The 19,272-nt window shown below is 54.3% G+C and overlaps 2 protein-coding genes and 1 pseudogene across 2 annotated transcripts; all 3 read left to right on the top strand.

Moving 5' to 3' along the window:
* Positions 1-433: 433 nt before the first annotated feature.
* LOC148542578 (uncharacterized) lies at positions 434-1,759 on the top strand. The gene has a single exon (XM_088468494.1). It carries the CDS (start codon positions 506-508, stop codon positions 1,757-1,759), a length of 1,254 nt encoding a protein of 417 aa, XP_088324620.1. The 5' UTR covers positions 434-505.
* Positions 1,760-6,650: 4,891 nt separating this feature from the next.
* On the top strand, positions 6,651-13,481 carry LOC148542577 (uncharacterized). The gene is made up of 2 exons (XM_088468508.1): positions 6,651-7,531; positions 12,086-13,481. Exons 1-2 carry the CDS (start codon positions 6,651-6,653, stop codon positions 13,479-13,481), a joined length of 2,277 nt encoding a protein of 758 aa, XP_088324634.1.
* Positions 13,482-14,839: 1,358 nt separating this feature from the next.
* Positions 14,840-19,122, top strand: LOC148542576 (uncharacterized; annotated as a pseudogene).
* Positions 19,123-19,272: the final 150 nt, after the last annotated feature.

The raw sequence follows: 19,272 nt of genomic DNA, 5'->3' as shown, positions 1-19,272 counted from the left end.
AGGGTCAGACTTGTTTGCTCTGCCCTCTGTGAAACCGACCTCCGACCAGCGACGACCAGACCCTGCGACGAGGAAGGACTTCGACCAGCATTGGGCTAGACTTGTTTGCTCTGCCCTCTGCGAAGCCGTCTCCCGACCTCCGACCAGCGGCGACCAGACCCTGCGACCGCGACGAGGAAGGACTTCGACTGGCATTGGGTTAGACTTGTTTGCTCTGCCCTCTGCGAAAGCGACTTCCGACCTCCGACCGCCGCAGACCCTTCTCCAGCCCAACTTCGACCCCGGGCAAGAAGCAGGAGAGATGGCCTCAGCTGCCCCCACCCCGGTGCCAGCCTCAGCCTCCGCTCCAGCCACCTCTGCCAGGAAGAAGGCGGCAAAGAAGGGACCGAAGCCGGCCGAAGCTCTGCCCGACCAGGTCCCATCCACCTCCACCGCCCCTCCAGCAACAGCCCCCGAGAAGCCCAGCCAGACCCAGCCCAAGGGTACCCCAGCCTTGGAGCCCTGGATGAGGCAGACCGTCGTGATGAAGCTGAAGGAGGTGGAAGGAAAGATGCCGGACATGACGACGGAGACCTTCGGCAAGAAGATGATCCTTGAACAGGGGTTCTCGACCGCTGAAACCCTCAGCATACAGAACTACATCAAGGGCATCTTTTACGTGACCTTTGCCTCCATTGCAATCTGCAAGAGGTACTGGGAAGCGGTGAAAGCGGCGAGGCCTGAATCCCCTTTCTCTCGCTTTGTGGGCAATTGCCCTATTCAAAGAGAGGAGAGGCGGGTGACGGTTTCAATGCGGAACCCACACACGCCTGGCAAGGACATCGCCACTTTCCTGGGCCGTTTCTGCACGGTGATCAAGGAGCCCTCCAAGATCCTGGACAGGAATGGCTTCTGGACAGGCAAGTGGGCTGTCATCGTCAAGCTCCTAAAAGATAACTGGAGCCCCGATGGAGTTGTGCACCTGCCACAGTTCTTCTCCCTGGGCGCATCTGCAGGATTTCTCAGTTATCCGGACCAGCCGCGGATCTGCAAGACCTGCGGTGGGAAGGACCACATTGGGAGAGACTGCAAGGTGGCAGCCTGCAAGAAGTGCAAGGTGGCGGGACACGACACCAAGGATTGCCCCACCCAGAAGACATGCAACCTCTGTGGGGAGGTGAACCATGTCTACAGAGACTGCCCCAATAGGGCAAAATCCTATGTGGCAGCAGTGACTGGACAAGGCCAGCAGAGGCGCCAGGAAGGTAAGAAACCTTCCACCCCCACCCCACCCCCCCGCACCCGTCCTACCCTTCCTACCCCACCCCTTCCCACCCATCCTACCCCACGCCCTCCTCCCACTGTGACAGCAACTCCCACCCCCACTGCTGGCACAACCCCTCCCCCCTCTCCCTCCCGCTCCCTTCTCCATCCCACTGTCTCTTCCACCCCCCCTGTCTCTCTCCTCTCCGAGGAAGAGTTTCCCCCTCTTGTACCCTCTGCAGGCACTCAACAGTCGAGCAGGAAGCGAAAGGAGTTTGACAGCCCAGCTGCTGACCCCGACCCTTCCAAGAAGTTGGCGGTAGAACAGGTCGAGAACCCTCTTCCACTAGAGGACGAGATGGAGGCGATGGTGGAAAGCCTCGTGGAGGAGGTAGTACCTGACCTTAATGCTGACAACTTAATCGAACAGCTGATCCAGAGCTGTATGCAGCCGCCCCAACAGGGCGACCCAGCAACCGTTCAAGAGGAAGCACCGCCCGACAAGAGTGGTAGCTAAATGTATTTTCCGTGTTCTAACCTTTTTTCTCCCAACTAATGGTGTCTTTTTCCCTTTTTACCATTAATGTGAGGAGTATTAAGGATAAGTTTAGAAGACAGTCTGTGTTTGCATTTTTAGATACTCAGAAATGTGATGTTTACATGTTGCAGGAATGCTCTATTCCTTTTTCCAGGTCTTATAGACATCTGGGCCGGCAGTGGTCTCACGGTCCGTCCTATTGGTCTGGTGGGGGTGAGTGTAAGTCTGCAGGGGTCGCCATTCTTATTAGGGGGAGCCTCTTCACACTAGATTCTGTTCAGGAGCTCGTCTGCGGCAGATTGCTTATCGTAGACGGCTCCTGGGCAGGTGAGCCTATTAGGCTAATCTGTGTGTATGCACCCCCTGGTAAGAACGAGCGTTTGGAGCTTTTCCAGACCCTGCGGCTGCAGCTCGCAACCACTAGGGCAGTAGTGATGGCCGGAGATTTCAACTGCCCCATGGAAGAGGATGGACGCAGCACCTGCAACACTGCTAAGCTTGATTTGACATCTAAACTGCTCATAGAAATGGTAACCGAAGCTTCTCTGCGGGATGCTGTGGGCTCCATGGGGGCTGGCTCCGTGAATTACACGTGGAGCCGCCCCGATGGCTCGGTGCATTCCCGCATTGACTTTGTGTTTACCTCTAGAGCAGTGAAGCAGAACAGGCATGCTATGGTTCCCTGCTTCTTCTCTGACCACAGAGCCATTCTCTTCCAAGGAGACCTGGGCAATGGTTTTCCTCCTGGCCCAGGCTCCTGGAAGTTGAACTGTGCTCTGCTGGAAAGGGAGGAGGTGCTGGCCGAGCTGAAGGATGCCTACATCACATGGAAGAATGATAAATGCTATTTTGAATGCATGAGTGATTGGTGGGAATATGTTAAGGCTAACATTCGCAGTTTCTTTCAGGTCAAAGGAAGACAACAGGCGTGCGACCGAAAGAGGAACTTCAAGGGACTGCAGAGACAACTGCAGTCCCTGCAGGACCTCCAACGGTGCGGCTGGGACGTGAGAGATGATCTGGAGGAGACCAAAAAGAGCCTGAAAGGGCACTTCGAGGAGGAATCCAGACGCATCGTCTTCCGTTCCAAGGTGGAGAACCTGGAGAAGGGTGAGAAATGTAACTCTTTCTTTTTCAGGAAACTCCACTCTGGCCACACGCCCCTGACTGAGCTGCGAGATGAGACCGGTATTCCCAGGCAGGGGAAGGAGGGCGTCATGAAGGTCATCACGGACTACTATGGCGACCTCTACTCCCCAAAGACGACGGACAGTACTGTGGCTGATGAGTTCCTGTCAGGTATCACTAACACTATTGATCCTGCAGGTAAAGCAGCCATGGATGCTCCCTTGGTGTTGGAGGAGTTGCACTCTGCCGCTAAATCCTTTAGGCAGGGCAGGACCCCGGGCAGTGATGGTCTCCCAGCAGAGCTCTATGTAGCGCTGTGGGACCTCATTGGCCCGGACCTGCTCGAGCTGTACAAGGAGATGGTGGTGGAGGGCAAAATGCCTCCTTCACTGAGGGAGGGACTGATCACGATCTTGTATAAGCGTAAGGGGGAGAGATGTGAGCTGAAAAATTGGAGGCCCATCTCTCTCCTGAACGTGGACTACAAGATCCTGGCCAAGGTACTTGCCAACAGGCTGAAGGCTGTCATCGGACAGATCATTCACCCGGACCAGACCTGCGGCATTCCTGGCCGCAGGATTGCAGATAGCCTTGCCCTCCTCAGAGACACGGTCCATTACATCAAGGACCGGAACGTGCATGCGGCTCTGGTCAGCCTTGACCAGGAGAAGGCCTTTGACCGTGTCTCACATGAGTTGATGGGTAGGGTCCTGCAGAGGTTTGGGCTTGGTGAAATGTTTTGCACGTATGTTAACCTGATGTACCTTGATATTCACAGCTCGGTGTTGGTGAACGGCTGGAAGACTGACCCCTTTCCTATTCTATCTGGGGTCAGACAAGGCTGCCCTCTTTCACCTCTTCTTTTTGTTTGTGTTATAGAGCTCCTGGCTGTATGCATCAGACGGAAACCAGAGATCAGAGGGGTCATCGCACCGGGTCCAGACCGTAGAGAGGCCAAGTGCTCGCTGTACATGGACGACGTCACTGTCTTCTGCGCTGACCAGAGTTCGGTGACAGCACTCGTCCAGACCTGCGAGAGCTTCGGCCGAGCTTCAGGGGCAAAAGTCAACTGCGGGAAGTCAGAGGCTATGCTGTTCGGGCAGTGGCACCTGTCATCCTCCGCTCCATTCCCCTTTGCTGTCAAGCCGGACTTCATCAAAATTCTGGGAGTCTGGCTTGGTGGTGAAGGTGCGGCCCTGAAGTGCTGGGACGAAAGACTTGCCACTGTAAGGCAAAAAATTGGACTGTGGAGCCTCAGAGACCTTACCATCGAAGGAAAAGCACTTGTACTGCGCAACGAGATCCTTCCCGTTCTGCAGTACACAGCGCAGGCCTGGCCACCTCTGGTCACGGTCTGCAGGGCCATCACAAGGGCAGTGTTTCACTTCATCTGGGGCTCCAAGATGGACAGAGTAAAGCGGACAGTTATGTACAAGGAGCCCCTCAAAGGTGGAAAGGGAATACCAGATATCCCCACCATGCTGCGAGCCTTCTTTGTTTGCAACTGTATCCGCAGGACTTTGTGTGAGACTGATAATGACTCTGCAGGAAACTCCATGTCTCGCTTTTTCCTCCTACCCCTTTGGAGGGCCCTAGGCTGGGCTAAGTGGGACAGCTCCATCCCTTACAACTGGAACACTCCCTGGTTCTACCTGGACGTGTCCAAGTTTGTGAGGGAGCACCAACTGGAGGGAGTTAAACCTGACTTGTGGAAACCAAAGACTATCCACAAGCTCATCAGAGCAAAAGACGTCATGGAGCCTATTCCAGGGCTCCCTTCAGCAACTGCCAAGCAGGTATGGGACAATGTGGCCTCCAAAAGGCTCACAAATAGACACAAGGACATGTCATGGATGGCAATCCAAGGGGGTCTGCCCCTAAGGACATTCATGCACTCCCGTAACCTGTGCAGGTACAGACATTGCCCCTGGTGCATCTCTCACGAGGAAACAGCTATGCACTTGTTTTGGGACTGTACTTATGCACAGTTGTTGTTAGATGCCCTGGAAAATGAACTCAAAGACTGTGTGCCAAGGAGCAACCTTTCGTACCACTCGGTACTTTACGGACTGTTTCCTGGCACCCACACCTATGGGGCAATCCAGGAGGCCTGGCGCCTTATGAACTGTGTTAAGGACGCTTTGTGGCTTGCCAGGAATCGCCTCATTCTGCGGAGGGAGAGGATGTCTATCCAGGACTGTCGCAGGCTGATTCACAGCCTGCTAAGAGACTATTCCATCATGGACAGCCCTGAGGAAGAAGAGGACTAAACCCCCCTTCTTCTGCCCCCTCCCCCCATGCTTGATTGTCCAACAAGGACTGGGACAGTGGCCCCTTCCCCCATTTTTCACAGAGACTGATGTTTTGTTGATATGTCTTTCTATTTATTTACCCTTCCCATATATGTGTCTGTCTTTCAATAAAAACTTCAGTTCTGTGATTCCCCCCTCCCTTCCCCTCTACCCTCCACACCCATAGACCTTGTTGATTGTTGTTTTTGTTTAAGTAGTGAATGAATAATGCAAAGTATTATGTATAGTATAGGATGTCTTGTGCTATATGTTTTGCAATGCATTATATTGTATGTTTGATTATGTTTGATAGTGTATTGGGTTTAGGCTGTGCTGCGACACAGTACACTTGTATGTGTGATTTATGTATGTTTTTTGCCATCTTTATGTTAATAAAGAATGCTTTTTTCAATCAAAAATCTGTTCTTATCAGTGCTGACTGACTGGACTGTGACTACACTCGGGCTCCAGAGGACCTGCTGCCGCATTTTTTCTGGACCTGCACCGGCCGAGGAAGCTGAAAGAGGACTGCTGAGAGGAAGAAGGATTCGACTTGCCGAGGGTTAGACTTGCTGCTCTGCCCTCTGAAGAAGCGACTGCCAAGCTCCGACCAGCGTCCCCCAGACTGCCGACTGCGACGAGGAAGGACTACAAGTAGCAGAGGGTCAGACTTGTTTGCTCTGCCCTCTGTGAAACCGACCTCCGACCAGCGACGACCAGACCCTGCGACGAGGAAGGACTTCGACCAGCATTGGGCTAGACTTGTTTGCTCTGCCCTCTGCGAAGCCGTCCCCCGACCTCCGACCAGCGGCGACCAGACCCTGCGACCGCGACGAGGAAGGACTTCGACTGGCATTGGGTTAGACTTGTTTGCTCTGCCCTCTGCGAAAGCGACTTCCGACCTCCGACCGCCGCAGACCCTTCTCCAGCCCAACTTCGACCCCGGGCAAGAAGCAGGAGAGATGGCCTCAGCTGCCCCCACCCCGGTGCCAGCCTCAGCCTCCGCTCCAGCCACCTCTGCCAGGAAGAAGGCGGCAAAGAAGGGACCGAAGCCGGCCGAAGCTCTGCCCGACCAGGTCCCATCCACCTCCACCGCCCCTCCAGCAACAGCCACCGAGAAGCCCAGCCAGACCCAGCCCAAGGGTACCCCAGCCTTGGAGCCCTGGATGAGGCAGACCGTCGTGATGAAGCTGAAGGAGGTGGAAGGAAAGATGCCGGACATGACGACGGAGACCTTCGGCAAGAAGATGGTCCTTGAGCAGGGGTTCTCGACTGCTGAAACCCTCAGCATACAGAACTATCTCAAGGGGATCTTTTATGTGACCTTTGCCTCCATTGCAATCTGCAAGAGGTACTGGGAAGCGGTGAAAGCGGCGAGGCCTGAATCCCCTTTCTCTCGCTTTGTGGGCAATTGCCCTATTCAAAGAGAGGAGAGGCGGGTGACGGTTTCAATGCGGAACCCACACACGCCTGGCAAGGACATCGCCACTTTCCTGGGCCGTTTCTGCACGGTGATCAAGGAGCCCTCCAAGATCCTGGACAGGAATGGCTTCTGGACAGGCAAGTGGGCTGTCATCGTCAAGCTCCTAAAAGATAACTGGAGCCCCGATGGAGTTGTGCACCTGCCACAGTTCTTCTCCCTGGGCGCATCTGCAGGATTTCTCAGTTATCCGGACCAGCCGCGGATCTGCAAGACCTGCGGTGGGAAGGACCACATTGGGAGAGACTGCAAGGTGGCAGCCTGCAAGAAGTGCAAGGTGGCGGGACACGACACCAAGGATTGCCCCACCCAGAAGACATGCAACCTCTGTGGGGAGGTGAACCATGTCTACAGAGACTGCCCCAATAGGGCAAAATCCTATGTGGCAGCAGTGACTGGACAAGGCCAGCAGAGGCGCCAGGAGGGTAAGAAACCTTCCACCCCCACCCCACCCCCCCGCACCCGTCCTACCCTTCCTACCCCACCCCTTCCCACCCATCCTACCCCACGCCCTCCTCCCACTGTGACAGCAACTCCCACCCCCACTGCTGGCACAACCCCTCCCCCCTCTCCCTCCCGCTCCCTTCTCCATCCCACTGTCTCTTCCACCCCCCCTGTCTCTCTCCTCTCCGAGGAAGAGTTTCCCCCTCTTGTACCCTCTGCAGGCACTCAACAGTCGAGCAGGAAGCGAAAGGAGTTTGACAGCCCAGCTGCTGACCCCGACCCTTCCAAGAAGTTGGCGGTAGAACAGGTCGAGAACCCTCTTCCACTAGAGGACGAGATGGAGGCGATGGTGGAAAGCCTCGTGGAGGAGGTAGTACCTGACCTTAATGCTGACAACTTAATCGAACAGCTGATCCAGAGCTGTATGCAGCCGCCCCAACAGGGCGACCCAGCAACCGTTCAAGAGGAAGCACCGCCCGACAAGAGTGGTAGCTAAATGTATTTTCCGTGTTCTAACCTTTTTTCTCCCAACTAATGGTGTCTTTTTCCCTTTTTACCATTAATGTGAGGAGTATTAAGGATAAGTTTAGAAGACAGTCTGTGTTTGCATTTTTAGATACTCAGAAATGTGATGTTTACATGTTGCAGGAATGCTCTATTCCTTTTTCCAGGTCTTATAGACATCTGGGCCGGCAGTGGTCTCACGGTCCGTCCTATTGGTCTGGTGGGGGTGAGTGTAAGTCTGCAGGGGTCGCCATTCTTATTAGGGGGAGCCTCTTCACACTAGATTCTGTTCAGGAGCTCGTCTGCGGCAGATTGCTTATCGTAGACGGCTCCTGGGCAGGTGAGCCTATTAGGCTAATCTGTGTGTATGCACCCCCTGGTAAGAACGAGCGTTTGGAGCTTTTCCAGACCCTGTGGCTGCAGCTCGCAACCACTAGGGCAGTAGTGATGGCCGGAGATTTCAACTGCCCCATGGAAGAGGATGGACGCAGCACCTGCAACACTGCTAAGCTTGATTTGACATCTAAACTGCTCATAGAAATGGTAACCGAAGCTTCTCTGCGGGATGCTGTGGGCTCCATGGGGGCTGGCTCCGTGAATTACACGTGGAGCCGCCCCGATGGCTCGGTGCATTCCCGCATTGACTTTGTGTTTACCTCTAGAGCAGTGAAGCAGAACAGGCATGCTATGGTTCCCTGCTTCTTCTCTGACCACAGAGCCATTCTCTTCCAAGGAGACCTGGGCAATGGTTTTCCTCCTGGCCCAGGCTCCTGGAAGTTGAACTGTGCTCTGCTGGAAAGGGAGGAGGTGCTGGCCGAGCTGAAGGATGCCTACATCACATGGAAGAATGATAAATGCTATTTTGAATGCATGAGTGATTGGTGGGAATATGTTAAGGCTAACATTCGCAGTTTCTTTCAGGTCAAAGGAAGACAACAGGCGTGCGACCGAAAGAGGAACTTCAAGGGACTGCAGAGACAACTGCAGTCCCTGCAGGACCTCCAACGGTGCGGCTGGGACGTGAGAGATGATCTGGAGGAGACCAAAAAGAGCCTGAAAGGGCACTTCGAGGAGGAATCCAGACGCATCGTCTTCCGTTCCAAGGTGGAGAACCTGGAGAAGGGTGAGAAATGTAACTCTTTCTTTTTCAGGAAACTCCACTCTGGCCACACGCCCCTGACTGAGCTGCGAGATGAGACCGGTATTCCCAGGCAGGGGAAGGAGGGCGTCATGAAGGTCATCACGGACTACTATGGCGACCTCTACTCCCCAAAGACGACGGACAGTACTGTGGCTGATGAGTTCCTGTCAGGTATCACTAACACTATTGATCCTGCAGGTAAAGCAGCCATGGATGCTCCCTTGGTGTTGGAGGAGTTGCACTCTGCCGCTAAATCCTTTAGGCAGGGCAGGACCCCGGGCAGTGATGGTCTCCCAGCAGAGCTCTATGTAGCGCTGTGGGACCTCATTGGCCCGGACCTGCTCGAGCTGTACAAGGAGATGGTGGTGGAGGGCAAAATGCCTCCTTCACTGAGGGAGGGACTGATCACGATCTTGTATAAGCGTAAGGGGGAGAGATGTGAGCTGAAAAATTGGAGGCCCATCTCTCTCCTGAACGTGGACTACAAGATCCTGGCCAAGGTACTTGCCAACAGGCTGAAGGCTGTCATCGGACAGATCATTCACCCGGACCAGACCTGCGGCATTCCTGGCCGCAGGATTGCAGATAGCCTTGCCCTCCTCAGAGACACGGTCCATTACATCAAGGACCGGAACGTGCATGCGGCTCTGGTCAGCCTTGACCAGGAGAAGGCCTTTGACCGTGTCTCACATGAGTTGATGGGTAGGGTCCTGCAGAGGTTTGGGCTTGGTGAAATGTTTTGCACGTATGTTAACCTGATGTACCTTGATATTCACAGCTCGGTGTTGGTGAACGGCTGGAAGACTGACCCCTTTCCTATTCTATCTGGGGTCAGACAAGGCTGCCCTCTTTCACCTCTTCTTTTTGTTTGTGTTATAGAGCTCCTGGCTGTATGCATCAGACGGAAACCAGAGATCAGAGGGGTCATCGCACCGGGTCCAGACCGTAGAGAGGCCAAGTGCTCGCTGTACATGGACGACGTCACTGTCTTCTGCGCTGACCAGAGTTCGGTGACAGCACTCGTCCAGACCTGCGAGAGCTTCGGCCGAGCTTCAGGGGCAAAAGTCAACTGCGGGAAGTCAGAGGCTATGCTGTTCGGGCAGTGGCACCTGTCATCCTCCGCTCCATTCCCCTTTGCTGTCAAGCCGGACTTCATCAAAATTCTGGGAGTCTGGCTTGGTGGTGAAGGTGCGGCCCTGAAGTGCTGGGATGAAAGACTTGCCACTGTAAGGCAAAAAATTGGACTGTGGAGCCTCAGAGACCTTACCATCGAAGGAAAAGCACTTGTACTGCGCAACGAGATCCTTCCCGTTCTGCAGTACACAGCGCAGGCCTGGCCACCTCTGGTCACGGTCTGCAGGGCCATCACAAGGGCAGTGTTTCACTTCATCTGGGGCTCCAAGATGGACAGAGTAAAGCGGACAGTTATGTACAAGGAGCCCCTCAAAGGTGGAAAGGGAATACCAGATATCCCCACCATGCTGCGAGCCTTCTTTGTTTGCAACTGTATCCGCAGGACTTTGTGTGAGACTGATAATGACTCTGCAGGAAACTCCATGTCTCGCTTTTTCCTCCTACCCCTTTGGAGGGCCCTAGGCTGGGCTAAGTGGGACAGCTCCATCCCTTACAACTGGAACACTCCCTGGTTCTACCTGGACGTGTCCAAGTTTGTGAGGGAGCACCAACTGGAGGGAGTTAAACCTGACTTGTGGAAACCAAAGACTATCCACAAGCTCATCAGAGCAAAAGACGTCATGGAGCCTATTCCAGGGCTCCCTTCAGCAACTGCCAAGCAGGTATGGGACAATGTGGCCTCCAAAAGGCTCACAAATAGACACAAGGACATGTCATGGATGGCAATCCAAGGGGGTCTGCCCCTAAGGACATTCATGCACTCCCGTAACCTGTGCAGGTACAGACATTGCCCCTGGTGCATCTCTCACGAGGAAACAGCTATGCACTTGTTTTGGGACTGTACTTATGCACAGTTGTTGTTAGATGCCCTGGAAAATGAACTCAAAGACTGTGTGCCAAGGAGCAACCTTTCGTACCACTCGGTACTTTACGGACTGTTTCCTGGCACCCACACCTATGGGGCAATCCAGGAGGCCTGGCGCCTTATGAACTGTGTTAAGGACGCTTTGTGGCTTGCCAGGAATCGCCTCATTCTGCGGAGGGAGAGGATGTCTATCCAGGACTGTCGCAGGCTGATTCACAGCCTGCTAAGAGACTATTCCATCATGGACAGCCCTGAGGAAGAAGAGGACTAAACCCCCCTTCTTCTGCCCCCTCCCCCCATGCTTGATTGTCCAACAAGGACTGGGACAGTGGCCCCTTCCCCCATTTTTCACAGAGACTGATGTTTTGTTGATATGTCTTTCTATTTATTTACCCTTCCCATATATGTGTCTGTCTTTCAATAAAAACTTCAGTTCTGTGATTCCCCCCTCCCTTCCCCTCTACCCTCCACACCCATAGACCTTGTTGATTGTTGTTTTTGTTTAAGTAGTGAATGAATAATGCAAAGTATTATGTATAGTATAGGATGCCTTGTGCTATATGTTTTGCAATGCATTATATTGTATGTTTGATTATGTTTGATAGTGTATTGGGTTTAGGCTGTGCTGCGACACAGTACACTTGTATGTGTGATTTATGTATGTTTTTTGCCATCTTTATGTTAATAAAGAATGCTTTTTTCAATCAAAAAATCTGTTCTTATCAGTGCTGACTGACTGGACTGTGACTACACTCGGGCTCCAGAGGACTTGCTGCCGCATTTTTTTCTGGACCTGCACCGGCCGAGGAAGCTGAAAGAGGACTGCTGAGAGGAAGAAGGATTCGACTTGCCGAGGGTTAGACTTGCTGCTCTGCCCTCTGAAGAAGCGACTGCCAAGCTCCGACCAGCGTCCCCCAGACTGCCGACTGCGACGAGGAAGGACTACAAGTAGCAGAGGGTCAGACTTGTTTGCTCTGCCCTCTGTGAAACCGACCTCCGACCAGCGACGACCAGACCCTGCGACGAGGAAGGACTTCGACCAGCATTGGGCTAGACTTGTTTGCTCTGCCCTCTGCGAAGCCGTCTCCCGACCTCCGACCAGCGGCGACCAGACCCTGCGACCGCGACGAGGAAGGACTTCGACTGGCATTGGGTTAGACTTGTTTGCTCTGCCCTCTGCGAAAGCGACTTCCGACCTCCGACCGCCGCAGACCCTTCTCCAGCCCAACTTCGACCCCGGGCAAGAAGCAGGAGAGATGGCCTCAGCTGCCCCCACCCCGGTGCCAGCCTCAGCCTCCGCTCCAGCCACCTCTGCCAGGAAGAAGGCGGCAAAGAAGGGACCGAAGCCGGCCGAAGCTCTGCCCGACCAGGTCCCATCCACCTCCACCGCCCCTCCAGCAACAGCCCCCGAGAAGCCCAGCCAGACCCAGCCCAAGGGTACCCCAGCCTTGGAGCCCTGGATGAGGCAGACCGTCGTGATGAAGCTGAAGGAGGTGGAAGGAAAGATGCCGGACATGACGACGGAGACCTTCGGCAAGAAGATGGTCCTTGAGCAGGGGTTCTCGACTGCTGAAACCCTCAGCATACAGAACTATCTCAAGGGGATCTTTTATGTGACCTTTGCCTCCATTGCAATCTGCAAGAGGTACTGGGAAGCGGTGAAAGCGGCGAGGCCTGAATCCCCTTTCTCTCGCTTTGTGGGCAATTGCCCTATCCAAAGAGAGGAGAGGCGGGTGACGGTTTCAATGCGGAACCCACACACGCCTGGCAAGGACATCGCCACTTTCCTGGGCCGTTTCTGCACGGTGATCAAGGAGCCCTCCAAGATCCTGGACAGGAATGGCTTCTGGACAGGCAAGTGGGCTGTCATCGTCAAGCTCCTAAAAGACAACTGGAGCCCCGATGGAGTTGTGCACCTGCCACAGTTCTTCTCCCTGGGCGCATCTGCAGGATTTCTCAGTTATCCGGACCAGCCGCGGATCTGCAAGACCTGCGGTGGGAAGGACCACATTGGGAGAGACTGCAAGGTGGCAGCCTGCAAGAAGTGCAAGGTGGCGGGACACGACACCAAGGATTGCCCCACCCAGAAGACATGCAACCTCTGTGGGGAGGTGAACCATGTCTACAGAGACTGCCCCAATAGGGCAAAATCCTATGTGGCAGCAGTGACTGGACAAGGCCAGCAGAGGCGCCAGGAGGGTAAGAAACCTTCCATCCCCACCCCACCCCCCCGCACCCGTCCTACCCTTCCTACCCCACCCCTTCCCACCCATCCTACCCCACGCCCCCCTCCCACTGTGACAGCAACTCCCACCCCCACTGCTGGCACAACCCCTCCCCCCTCTCCCTCCCGCTCCCTTCTCCATCCCACTGTCTCTTCCACCCCCCCTGTCTCTCTCCTCTCCGAGGAAGAGTTTCCCCCTCTTGTATCCTCTGCAGGCACTCAACAGTCGAGCAGGAAGCGAAAGGAGTTTGACAGCCCAGCTGCTGACCCCGACCCTTCCAAGAAGTTGGCGGTAGAACAGGTCGAGAACCCTCTTCCACTAGAGGACGAGATGGAGGCGATGGTGGAAAGCCTCGTGGAGGAGGTAGTACCTGACCTGAATGCTGACAACTTAATCGAACAGCTGATCCAGAGCTGTATGCAGCCGCCCCAACAGGGCGACCCAGCAACCGTTCAAGAGGAAGCACCGCCCGACAAGAGTGGTAGCTAAATGTATTTTCCGTGTTCTAACCTTTTTTCTCCCAACTAATGGTGTCTTTTTCCCTTTTTACCATTAATGTGAGGAGTATTAAGGATAAGTTTAGAAGACAGTCTGTGTTTGCATTTTTAGATACTCAGAAATGTGATGTTTACATGTTGCAGGAATGCTCTATTCCTTTTTCCAGGTCTTATAGACATCTGGGCCGGCAGTGGTCTCACGGTCCGTCCTATTGGTCTGGTGGGGGTGAGTGTAAGTCTGCAGGGGTCGCCATTCTTATTAGGGGGAGCCTCTTCACACTAGATTCTGTTCAGGAGCTCGTCTGCGGCAGATTGCTTATCGTAGACGGCTCCTGGGCAGGTGAGCCTATTAGGCTAATCTGTGTGTATGCACCCCCTGGTAAGAACGAGCGTTTGGAGCTTTTCCAGACCCTGCGGCTGCAGCTCGCAACCACTAGGGCAGTAGTGATGGCCGGAGATTTCAACTGCCCCATGGAAGAGGATGGACGCAGCACCTGCAACACTGCTAAGCTTGATTTGACATCTAAACTGCTCATAGAAATGGTAACCGAAGCTTCTCTGCGGGATGCTGTGGGCTCCATGGGGGCTGGCTCCGTGAATTACACGTGGAGCCGCCCCGATGGCTCGGTGCATTCCCGCATTGACTTTGTGTTTACCTCTAGAGCAGTGAAGCAGAACAGGCATGCTATGGTTCCCTGCTTCTTCTCTGACCACAGAGCCATTCTCTTCCAAGGAGACCTGGGCAATGGTTTTCCTCCTGGCCCAGGCTCCTGGAAGTTGAACTGTGCTCTGCTGGAAAGGGAGGAGGTGCTGGCCGAGCTGAAGGATGCCTACATCACATGGAAGAATGATAAATGCTATTTTGAATGCATGAGTGATTGGTGGGAATATGTTAAGGCTAACATTCGCAGTTTCTTTCAGGTCAAAGGAAGACAACAGGCGTGCGACCGAAAGAGGAACTTCAAGGGACTGCAGAGACAACTGCAGTCCCTGCAGGACCTCCAACGGTGCGGCTGGGACGTGAGAGATGATCTGGAGGAGACCAAAAAGAGCCTGAAAGGGCACTTCGAGGAGGAATCCAGACGCATCGTCTTCCGTTCCAAGGTGGAGAACCTGGAGAAGGGTGAGAAATGTAACTCTTTCTTTTTCAGGAAACTCCACTCTGGCCACACGCCCCTGACTGAGCTGCGAGATGAGACCGGTATTCCCAGGCAGGGGAAGGAGGGCGTCATGAAGGTCATCACGGACTACTATGGCGACCTCTACTCCCCAAAGACGACGGACAGTACTGTGGCTGATGAGTTCCTGTCAGGTATCACTAACACTATTGATCCTGCAGGTAAAGCAGCCATGGATGCTCCCTTGGTGTTGGAGGAGTTGCACTCTGCCGCTAAATCCTTTAGGCAGGGCAGGACCCCGGGCAGTGATGGTCTCCCAGCAGAGCTCTATGTAGCGCTGTGGGACCTCATTGGCCCGGACCTGCTCGAGCTGTACAAGGAGATGGTGGTGGAGGGCAAAATGCCTCCTTCACTGAGGGAGGGACTGATCACGATCTTGTATAAGCGTAAGGGGGAGAGATGTGAGCTGAAAAATTGGAGGCCCATCTCTCTCCTGAACGTGGACTACAAGATCCTGGCCAAGGTACTTGCCAACAGGCTGAAGGCTGTCATCGGACAGATCATTCACCCGGACCAGACCTGCGGCATTCCTGGCCGCAGGATTGCAGATAGCCTTGCCCTCCTCAGAGACACGGTCCATTACATCAAGGACCGGAACGTGCATGCGGCTCTGGTCAGCCTTGACCAGGAGAAGGCCTTTGACCGTGTCTCACATGAGTTGATGGGTAGGGTCCTGCAGAGGTTTGGGCTTGGTGAAATGTTTTGCACGTATGTTAACCTGATGTACCTTGATATTCACAGCTCGGTGTTGGTGAACGGCTGGAAGACTGACCCCTTTCCTATTCTATCTGGGGTCAGACAAGGCTGCCCTCTTTCACCTCTTCTTTTTGTTTGTGTTATAGAGCTCCTGGCTGTATGCATCAGACGGAAACCAGAGATCAGAGGGGTCATCGCACCGGGTCCAGACCGTAGAGAGGCCAAGTGCTCGCTGTACATGGACGACGTCACTGTCTTCTGCGCTGACCAGAGTTCGGTGACAGCACTCGTCCAGATCTGCGAGAGCTTCGGCCGAGCTTCAGGGGCAAAAGTCAACTGCGGGAAGTCAGAGGCTATGCTGTTCGGGCAGTGGCACCTGTCATCCTCCGCTCCATTCCCCTTTGCTGTCAAGCCGGACTTCATCAAAATTCTGGGAGTCTGGCTTGGTGGTGAAGGTGCGGCCCTGAAGTGCTGGGACGAAAGACTTGCCACTGTAAGGCAAAAAATTGGACTGTGGAGCCTCAGAGACCTTACCATCGAAGGAAAAGCACTTGTACTGCGCAACGAGATCCTTCCCGTTCTGCAGTACACAGCGCAGGCCTGGCCACCTCTGGTCACGGTCTGCAGGGCCATCACAAGGGCAGTGTTTCACTTCATCTGGGGCTCCAAGATGGACAGAGTAAAGCGGACAGTTATGTACAAGGAGCCCCTCAAAGGTGGAAAGGGAATACCAGATATCCCCACCATGCTGCGAGCCTTCTTTGTTTGCAACTGTATCCGCAGGACTTTGTGTGAGACTGATAATGACTCTGCAGGAAACTCCATGTCTCGCTTTTTCCTCCTACCCCTTTGGAGGGCCCTAGGCTGGGCTAAGTGGGACAGCTCCATCCCTTACAACTGGAACACTCCCTGGTTCTACCTGGACGTGTCCAAGTTTGTGAGGGAGCACCAACTGGAGGGAGTTAAACCTGACTTGTGGAAACCAAAGACTATCCACAAGCTCATCAGAGCAAAAGACGTCATGGAGCCTATTCCAGGGCTCCCTTCAGCAACTGCCAAGCAGGTATGGGACAATGTGGCCTCCAAAAGGCTCACAAATAGACACAAGGACATGTCATGGATGGCAATCCAAGGGGGTCTGCCCCTAAGGACATTCATGCACTCCCGTAACCTGTGCAGGTACAGACATTGCCCCTGGTGCATCTCTCACGAGGAAACAGCTATGCACTTGTTTTGGGACTGTACTTATGCACAGTTGTTGTTAGATGCCCTGGAAAATGAACTCAAAGACTGTGTGCCAAGGAGCAACCTTTCGTACCACTCGGTACTTTACGGACTGTTTCCTGGCACCCACACCTATGGGGCAATCCAGGAGGCCTGGCGCCTTATGAACTGTGTTAAGGACGCTTTGTGGCTTGCCAGGAATCGCCTCATTCTGCGGAGGGAGAGGATGTCTATCCAGGACTGTCGCAGGCTGATTCACAGCCTGCTAAGAGACTATTCCATCATGGACAGCCCTGAGGAAGAAGAGGACTAAACCCCCCCTTCTTCTGCCCCCTCCCCCCATGCTTGATTGTCCAACAAGGATTGGGACAGTGGCCCCTTCCCCCATTTTTCACAGAGACTGATGTTTTGTTGATATGTCTTTCTATTTATTTACCCTTCCCATATATGTGTCTGTCTTTCAATAAAAACTTCAGTTCTGTGATTCCCCCCTCCCTTCCCCTCTACCCTCCACACCCATAGACCTTGTTGATTGTTGTTTTTGTTTAAGTAGCGAATGAATAATGCAAAGTATTATGTATAGTATAGGATGCCTTGTGCTATATGTTTTGCAATGCATTATATTGTATGTTTGATTATGTTTGATAGTGTATTGGGTTTAGGCTGTGCTGCGACACAGTACACTTGTATGTGTGATTTATGTATGTTTTTTGCCATCTTTATGTTAATAAAGAATGCTTTTTTCAATCAAAAAATCTGTTCTTATCAGTGCTGACTGACTGGACTGTGACTACACTCGGGCTCCAGAGGACCTGCTGCCGCATTTTTTCTGGACCTGCACCGGCCGAGGAAGCTGAAAGAGGACTGCTGAGAGGAAGAAGGTTTCGACTTGCCGAGGGTTAGACTTGCTGCTCTGCCCTCTGAAGAAGCGACTGCCAAGCTCCGACCAGCGTCCCCCAGACTGCCGACTGTGACGAGGAAGGACTACAAGTAGCAGAGGGTCAGACTTGTTTGCTCTGCCCTCTGTGAAACCGACCTCCGACCAGCGACGACCAGACCCTGCGACGAGGAAGGACTTCGACCAGCATTGGGCTAGACTTGTTTGCTCTGCCCTCTGCGAAGCCGTCTCCCGACCTCCGACCAGCGGCGACCAGACCCTGCGACCGCGACGAGGAAGGACTTCGACTGGCATTGGGTTAGACTTGTTTGCTCTGCCCTCTGCGAAAGCGACTTCCGACCTCCGACCGCCGCAGACCCTTCTCCAGCCCAACTTCGACCCCGGGCAAGAAGCAGGAGAGATGGCCTCAGCTGCCCCCACCCCGGTGCCAGCCTCAGCCTCCGCTCCAGCCACCTCTGCCAGGAAGAAGGCGGCAAAGAAGGGACCGAAGCCGGCCGAAGCTCTGCCCGACCAGGTCCCATCCACCTCCACCGCCCCTCCAGCAACAGCCCCCGAGAAGCCCAGCCAGACCCAGCCCAAGGGTACCCCAGCCTTGGAGCCCTGGATGAGGCAGACCGTCGTGATGAAGCTGAAGGAGGTGGAAGGAAAGATGCCGGACATGACGACGGAGACCTTCGGCAAGAAGATGGTCCTTGAGCAGGGGTTCTCGACTGCTGAAACCCTCAGCATACAGAACTATCTCAAGGGGATCTTTTATGTGACCTTTGCCTCCATTGCAATCTGCAAGAGGTACTGGGAAGCGGTGAAAGCGGCGAGGCCTGAATCCCCTTTCTCTCGCTTTGTGGGCAATTGCCCTATCCAAAGAGAGGAGAGGCGGGTGACGGTTTCAATGCGGAACCCACACACGCCTGGCAAGGACATCGCCACCTTCCTGGGCCGTTTCTGCACGGTGATCAAGGAGCCCTCCAAGATCCTGGACAGGAATGGCTTCTGGACAGGCAAGTGGGCTGTCATCGTCAAGCTCCTAAAAGACAACTGGAGCCCCGATGGAGTTGTGCACCTGCCACAGTTCTTCTCCCTGGGCGCATCTGCAGGATTTCTCAGTTATCCGGACCAGCCGCGGATCTGCAAGACCTGCGGTGGGAAGGACCACATTGGGAGAGACTGCAAGGTGGCAGCCTGCAAGAAGTGCAAGGTGGCGGGACACGACACCAAGGATTGCCCCACCCAGAAGACATGCAACCTCTGTGGGGAGGTGAACCATGTCTACAGAGACTGCCCCAATAGGGCAAAATCCTATGTGGCAGCAGTGACTGGACAAGGCCAGCAGAGGCGCCAGGAGGGTAAGAAACCTTCCATCCCCACCCCACCCCCCCCGCACCCGTCCTACCCTTCCTACCCCACCCCTTCCCACCCATCCTACCCCACGCCCTCCTCCCACTGTGACAGCAACTCCCACCCCCACTGCTGGCACAACCCCTCCCCCCCTCTCCCTCCCGCTCCCTTCTCCATCCCACTGTCTCTTCCACCCCCCCTGTCTCTCTCCTCTCCGAGGAAGAGTTTCCCCCTCTTGTATCCTCTGCAGGCACTCAACAGTCGAGCAGGAAGCGAAAGGAGTTTGACAGCCCAGCTGCTGACCCCGACCCTTCCAAGAAGTTGGCGGTAGAACAGGTCGAGAACCCTCTTCCACTAGAGGACGAGATGGAGGCGATGGTGGAAAGCCTCGTGGAGGAGGTAGTACCTGACCTGAATGCTGACAACTTAATCGAACAGCTGATCCAGAGCTG

This window comes from Taudactylus pleione, unplaced genomic scaffold (genome assembly GCF_031769625.1).
Source record: "Taudactylus pleione unplaced genomic scaffold, aTauple2 ptg000012l, whole genome shotgun sequence".
NCBI lineage: Eukaryota > Metazoa > Chordata > Amphibia > Anura > Myobatrachidae > Taudactylus > Taudactylus pleione.
Note: the sequence above shows the minus strand (reverse complement) of the source record. Positions and strands in the feature narration are given on the sequence as shown.